The sequence below is a fragment of the Cyprinus carpio genome, chromosome B13 (assembly GCF_018340385.1).
Source record: "Cyprinus carpio isolate SPL01 chromosome B13, ASM1834038v1, whole genome shotgun sequence".
NCBI lineage: Eukaryota > Metazoa > Chordata > Actinopteri > Cypriniformes > Cyprinidae > Cyprinus > Cyprinus carpio.
In genome coordinates this window covers 31,304,491-31,311,990 of record NC_056609.1, presented here as the reverse complement: position 1 = coordinate 31,311,990, position 7,500 = coordinate 31,304,491, and the positions used below count along the sequence as shown (strand labels likewise).

Sequence of the window (7,500 nt, the reverse complement as noted above, 5' to 3'; positions counted from 1 at the left end):
ATTTTGTTTCGCGGTCTGTCACTTCCTGTGCTGCGCGCTCTCTGTAGTGACTGACCGCTGAGAGGAAACTAATGCTGTTATCTGTAGTTAAGTTAGTTAGTTAGTTAGTTAGTTAGTTAGCTGGATTTCTCATCATGGCCAGAAGTGACAGCAGCTCGTATTTCAGGAGATCCAGTCTGTTCTGGATGCTGGTCGTGACGGTTTCTCTCAGTTTTTTCACGGTAAGCTGAAACTAATGAATTATTCAGTCAGTCATGAAACACCTGAGGAGAATTACACACACTTTAATCAATTTTTGTTTGGAATGTCTGTAAGAATGTTTGTTTTAATTTGATTGATTTATTGGTGCTGAAAATATGCAAACTCACGATGATGAAGAGTAAATAAACAGAAGAGAGCTGTTGGTGAACTTTACCTCAGTGTTTTACTCTAACGCTACACCAACTGAACAAAGTCCGCAACACTAAATATTTTAATATATCTTATCATTTATAGTGTATCATACATAAATGCTAATGTTAGAAATTGTTATTGTATCATATATATACATATATATTGGCTATTGTATGGTTGGTTAGGAGGACAATATTTGTCTGAGATACAACTATTTGAAAATCTGGAATCTGAGGGAGCAAAAAAATCTAAATATTGAGAAAATCATCTTTAAAGTTATTCAAATGAAGTTCTTAGCAATGCATATTACTAATCAAAAATTAAGTTTTGATATATTTACGGTAGGAGATTTACTAAATATCTTCATGGAATATGATCTTTACGTAATATCCTAATGATTTTTGGCATAAAAGAGAAATGTATAATTGTGTCCCATACAATGTATTGTTGTCTATTGCTACAAATATATCTGTGCTACTGATGACTGCTTCTGTGCTGCAGGGACACATGTTTATGTGTGTGTGTGTGTGTGTGTGTGTGTGTGTGTGTGTGTGTGATCTCCCCATTCATGCATTTATATGTTCTGGAAAAAATAACCATAGAAACCACAAATTTACCATGGATATAACAATATTAACCAATTTTTAACCATGATAATTGTAGTAAAAGCCATGGTAATGTTAATAATAATTATATATATATATATATATATATATATATATATATATATATATCTATATATATATATATATAATTTTTTTTTTTTTCTAAAAGAATTAGAGCAAATCAAATGATGAATAATTTACTGCCACTGTGTGAATTAATAAGTAATCATGTAATCTATGAAAAAGTAACTTTATTCTTAGCTTTTTATAATGTACTGTCGTGTAAAACATTTGGAATCTGATTACATATTACGGTTTACATGTGACCAGTAACTGCGGAAATCCTTCAGGTTCAGTCATGTTTCTGAATGATTTTCAGAGAAATTGGTATGTACTAGAGCCCGACCGATATATCGGCCGATATGAGCTAATTGCATTTAAATCGGCATCGGCGTTTATAACGGCCGATGAAACATGAGAAACAGAGTCTCATGCTTCACTCATGTTATGAGTGTTGCATAGTTTTGCCCACCAGAGGGAGTTCTGCAACTCCCCACTTGACAACAGCGCCAGAAATCCACTACAGAAGAAAGCTATCAGCCGAGCCACGGAGATGTACTCTTTTGACGGTGAGTCTGTTGTTCGTCATGTGAAATGATTGTAGATTTAGTTCATACACTGTATATAAAAACAGTGTGGTAGTTCTAGCTAACGGTCCTATCATTATCACTACTAAATATTCTGTAAACATCACTTACAGCCGCTAATGCATTGCTATATTAGATTAGCCACAAAGCTAAATACCATGTTTATCAGTGGAAGAGCGCGAACGTTAATAAGAGGTCAAAAACTATAACGTTAGCGTTTAACTTATTCTAAATATATCTGCAGTGTTTCCCACATAATGACCGCGTGACTGCGTAACTGTGGCAGGGGGGCGCGTGTAGTCAATGACTAGAAGTTATGTACAGCGTGCCTCGAAAAAACAACAACTGTTAAGTTATTCTAACGCAAACATAGCTTCCTTTTTAGCAGGACCCTTAAATGCTTGCTATTAACTTGTTTGAAGGTGGTTCTTCTCAAAATTGACAGCGGTGTGTTCATGACACTAACGTTAACCATTCAACTTCGAATTGATTCCGTAATCTTCCGGTAACAGTAGGCTAACTTTACGTTCGCCAGCGCATGACGATGTTTTGATTCAGACTGCACAAAGAGAAGAGGAGAAGATATACGGGTCCGTTGTGAATGTGTCTGTGAGAGCAAATATAGTGTAGTTACAGTAACTACAGTAGGTGCGTCAGAAACGGAAATATTAAACCAGAGGGGACATGTAAATAAATGTGAGCTGAACAAGCGCTTTTTTTTTCTTCTTTTTTTTACAGATTGTTTCAAAGCAGCTTTACAGACATAAAAATGTTGTAATAATATAGTTAAATATAAGTAGGTAATAGGTAATACCTATTGCTTGACAAAATAAAAAAAAAATATATATATATATTTTTCTCTATATTTCTCATTTTTGCCTATGTAGGAGATCCCTGTTTATTATTATTATAATTCTAATGATGACATGAGTAATGATACATGGTGATATTATTAATACACATGCTTATTCTTTCTCTGTCTCTCTTTCTGCCCTACAGATGGCTGGAAAAGTGTGAACGCTGTAGCAGCAAAGTGTGGGACTACTTCTGCAAAGATTCCTCTAATGCATTGTTCTTTTGATCATTAAAAAATATATACTTTTGATGTGCAATTGTTTATTCATTGAGACTGTAATCTAAGACTTTTTTTAACATAATCCCTTCTGGAAAATGGTTTATACAGCCCACATACATAGAACAGGCAGATATTTTGCTATTGAATGTTGTGTAAGTGTAGTTTATAGGAAATGGGTCTAATAACCAGTTTATTTTCAAAATCAAAATATCGGCTTATAAATCGGCTCTTTTCGAGTTAATATCGGCATCGGCCCCCAAAAATCCATATCGGTCGGGCTCTAGTCTGCAGCTGTGTGATGAACGTGTGTCAGTCTCAGAACTGACCTGAGTACCACCGTAGTGACCATACAATGAAAACATGATGACCACTGTGAGAATGAAACTAAACCCAATCACAGCATGATAAACCTCCAGATAAACCACCGATGCCTTATGAATTCATGCGACCCTCAGCTGACACCGTGATTAATCAGAGATGATAATAAGAAGTTATAAGGTAATAAGTTCTTCTGGTGACAGCAGCAGCTGTACTTTACAAGAGTGAGTTTGAGAATCAGTGTTTCTTTACTTTGCTCTACAGAGTGACTCATAAAATGTGTTTCCTTTGTACTGTAGATTTTATAACAACAACTTGGAAAAAGGACAAAAAAGAAAAGATAAGAAGCATTATTTGAGAAAAGAGCGTACTGATAATAAACTAACTGTACCCTGCGCTGACGTAGTTTCCGGTTTCCGGAGAAAGGCTGACGGTGGTTGTGACACCCAGCTGCTGCAGTGACTGTGTTTCATTGTTTCAGTGGACGGTGTTCTGGCCTCGGGACGTCCCGTACAGCAGTCTGGGTCCTCTGGGCGCTCTGGCCAAGCATTTCGTAGACTATCATTATCCTGCGATGTATTACGGGTGAGTGAGCGCCGTTCTTCACACGCTGAGCTCAGAGCCGCCGCTGATGATGATGTGTGCTGTGTTTCAGATGGTTTCTGGCGTGGGTCATCCATCTCTCCGAGGCTCTGTTTGCGCTGAAGCTCTGCAGGTGAGACCCTTGTGTTGGTTTACAGTATCGGGGTGTTTCATGCTTTCAGCCACACGGTGGCAGTACAGACCATCAGATCTGTGGAGAGGTGTCACTGATAGTTCTGTGTTCATTATTTCCACTTACAGAATACTGGATTATTAATTTAGATTCAGTTATATCAGTGATAGAGGAAGATTAAAGGAATAGTTCAGTCAGAAATTAAATTTGTTGTAAATAGAAACAAACTCATCTCAAATTCATCACATGTTAGTTTTTGGCAGAGCTAATCAGATGCAGGGCTGTGTTGATCAGTGTGTGTGTGTGTCTGCAGTGATAAAGGCATCGACAGCACGTCCACACGCTTGCTGTGGTTCGCTCAGACGTTCCTGTTTGGTTTCGCGTCTCTGGGTCTTCTGATCAAATACAAGCCGGACGGCCGACCCAAACGCCAGTGACCTGACACCGGAGCTCGTTCCCAGCAGGACTCTGATCTTTATATTCCAGAGGATTCATCAACCAGCAGGTTATATTTGAACAGTCACATCCACCTGATTCTGGAGCAGCCTTGTTTACCTGATCCTGGTTCAGCTCTATCAGCAGTGTTACTCACAGAACGTCTGTCAGCACAGAAAATCACTTCAGCTCACACCTCAGAGCAGGTACAGTGCAAAACAACCTCAGACTAGTGTGAAACACTCACTAACTGACCTCGACCGGTACAGTTACAGTATATCTAATGCCTCAGCTCCTGTAGATCCAGTCAACATGGGAACTTTCACACAGTGTGCTCACAGACAGCTTACATACAGAAACTCATGTGTGAGGAATAACTAGAATAGTCCCATGCTGAAACAGACTAAACTTCCCACTGTACAACAGAACAAGAGCCCTCCATATCAGCTTTCATATTTACTCCAGTACACTGAAAGGAAACACGTTGAATTAAACGAGAAATTTTGAAGTAGAAAAACTGAAATTGTATTTTCAGCAACACTTAAAGCCGTTTTGTATGGTGCATCATAAAGATATTCATAATATACATGGTAAAGCATTGTATCTTTTGTATAAATAATTGTATCGAAAATTGAAATGCATTGAAATATTTGCAGATACCTGAAATTGGTCGTTTTCAGGTGTAACAATGAGTGTTATAATGTGTTGTAATTGTGGTTACAGTTATTCATGAGATCATACGATGCATTAAAATGCATAATTAATGCACAAATAATCCTTTTACAATGTATTATATCAAAAGGCTTTAAAGTATGAGTTTTATGTTTTAAAAAGGTACTTTGATTTTCTATTTTATTTTTAATTTGACATTTTTATTTCAATTATTGTTCTGCTGTAAGAATGAGGGGGGAATATAATAAAAAAAATCCAGTTAAATAAAAATAAAATTATATTAAAATGAAGTGAAATATAGTAAGGAGCACTGATTTAGACTGTGTTCAGCTCAAATGAATTTTAAAGTAAGAATTCATGAGCTTGTATTCAATTCAAGTTTATTTCTATAGTTCTTTTCATGATACAAATCGTTGCAAAGCAGCTTTACAGAAATTTGAAGTTTCTAATTTAAAGTTTCTACATTATATTTAGTATTAGCTTCTCAGTGGTGACTATGTCAAGTTGATGTCAATGTACAGTAAAAATCAAGCAGTAAGTTAATGTCATGAACTCAAACCGTGAACACTATTAACTGCAATCTTTATATGCAGCTTGAGCACAACCCAAGTGTGACTGTATTTGGTGATTTTGAGTGACGTTCCTCAAACACTGTTGATAGAGCAGAACACTGAACACAGAACAGTGTTTCTCAGCCGCTGCAGGTTCACAAACACTGCTGTAAGTGCAGCTGCTTATGTTAGACACAGTAGATCGTTAGATTCGTCTCCAGCTTCACTGCTGGGTCTGTGTGAGTGTGATTTACAGATCAAGAGTTTTTGAATGATGAAATATAAACTTGATTTGACATGTTTGTTTTGTGTCATCTGTCATTCGATGTACAATCACATCATAAAATACTGTAATACAGATATCAAGCTTCATTTGCAGTTTTGACAGGAGCTCAACATTGATTAAGCTGCGGATGAATGAATCTGAATATAGGAAAATGTAACTTAATTTGTTTCCTTCTAGCTAAATTTCACGCACATAAACACAAATCTGGCTCTAAACCTCTCTTTTCTTTATTCAGAGTTGATCCAGACAAGTACATGGAAACTAAACTTTTGTTCTTTTTGTTTTTATAACTGTAATGCCTTAATGTTTATATATTTATCTACGGTTTAATAAAAAAAGAAAGAAATCAGAAAAAAAATATTCTCCATACGCGCTCCGAGTCCCGATCTGAATCACTAGATTCACGAACCCGCTCCGGATTTATAAGAGCTTCGAAGTTACTATCTGAATAAAATGTAAAAAAAAATCCTGAACCCGCTCCAAAGTTCCGATCCAAATCAAATGATTCGCGATTCGCCTCCAAAGTTCCGATCCAAATCAAATGATTCGCGATTCGCGCTCCTAAGTTCCGATCCAAATCAAATGATTCGCGATTCGCGCTCCTAAGTTCCGATCCAAATCAAATGATTCGCGATTCGCCTCCAAAGTTCCGATCCAAATCAAATGATTCGCGATTCGCACTCCTAAGTTCCGATCCAAATCAAATGATTCGCGATTCGCCTCCAAAGTTCCGATCCAAATCAAATGATTCGCGATTCGCCTCCGAAGTTCCGATCCAAATCAAATGATTCGCGATTCGCGCTCCTAAGTTCCGATCCAAATCAAATGATTCGCGATTCGCGCTCCTAAGTTCCGATCCAAATCAAATGATTCGCGATTCGCCTCCGAAGTTCCGATCCAAATCAAATGATTCGCGATTCGCCTCCGAAGTTCCGATCCAAATCAAATGATTCGCGATTCGCGCTCCTAAGTTCCGATCCAAATCAAATGATTCGCGATTCGCGCTCCAAAGTTCCGATCCAAATCAAATGATTCGCGATTCGCGTCCTAAGTTCCGATCCAAATCAAATGATTCGCGATTCGCCTCCAAAAGTTCCGATCCAAATCAAATGATTCGCGATTCGCCTCCAAAGTTCCGATCCAAATCAAATGATTCGCGATTCGCACTCCTAAGTTCCGATCTAAATCGAATGATTTGCGCTAGAAACAGTGGATCATTAACCTATACGTGTTTATTAAAATCATTACAAGCGATGTCGAAATCCGAGAATGAATGGCTCTGTTGGTTTGTTTTTTGCTAGTGAATCACTTGAACTGTCGAAGTCACGAGTTTGAATCAATCGGAGCGGTTCCAGCGTAAACGACTCACTCAGTTGAATCGGTTCGTGTTTACACGACACTGTCAGCACTACTACTGGCTCAGCTCAGTAGTTTTAGCACATTAACTGAAATAAGCGAAAAAAATCATGATGTTTACAAAAAAAATCTATATTTCCATTCCAAAGATAACATCAACACAAGTCTATGAACATATTCAGGTGAAGTAACCTGTTAACTAGTAAAACACTCCTTTAATAACGAGCTGCAGCTCAAAATACATGTTAGATGAAAACATTTAGTTTGTAGCTTAATTCACTATATTTGTTATAGTTCGAGCTGCAGTTCAAACGCGGGTGTGCTAAATGCCTTTAATGTGTTTAATGCATTATTTTTAAATGCACAGTTAACATGTTAAATTGACATCTCTAGTCTGACTGCAGACGGTTCCTGCTGGTGTTCATGTGGTCAACGTGTCCTCAGCTA

At 37.5% G+C, this 7,500-nt stretch overlaps 1 protein-coding gene across 1 annotated transcript; it reads left to right on the top strand.

Moving 5' to 3' along the window:
* The first annotated feature begins 17 nt into the window (after positions 1-17).
* On the top strand, positions 18-5,713 carry LOC122139496 (transmembrane protein 254-like). Its single transcript, XM_042737630.1, has 4 exons — positions 18-221; positions 3,520-3,623; positions 3,694-3,753; positions 4,067-5,713. Exons 1-4 carry the CDS (start codon positions 135-137, stop codon positions 4,188-4,190), a joined length of 375 nt encoding a protein of 124 aa, XP_042593564.1. The 5' UTR covers positions 18-134; the 3' UTR covers positions 4,191-5,713.
* The last annotated feature ends 1,787 nt before the right edge of the window (positions 5,714-7,500 follow it).

Excerpts from the sequence above, each read along its gene's own strand:
- LOC122139496 (XM_042737630.1), top strand. The coding sequence starts at position 135 with ATGGCCAGAAGTGACAGCAGCTCGTATTTCAGGAGATCCAGTCTGTTC. Across the intron at positions 222-3,519 it reads TTTCTCTCAGTTTTTTCACG|TGGACGGTGTTCTGGCCTCG; the intron begins GTAAGCTGAAAC and ends TCATTGTTTCAG. Across the intron at positions 3,624-3,693 it reads TATCCTGCGATGTATTACGG|ATGGTTTCTGGCGTGGGTCA; the intron begins GTGAGTGAGCGC and ends GCTGTGTTTCAG.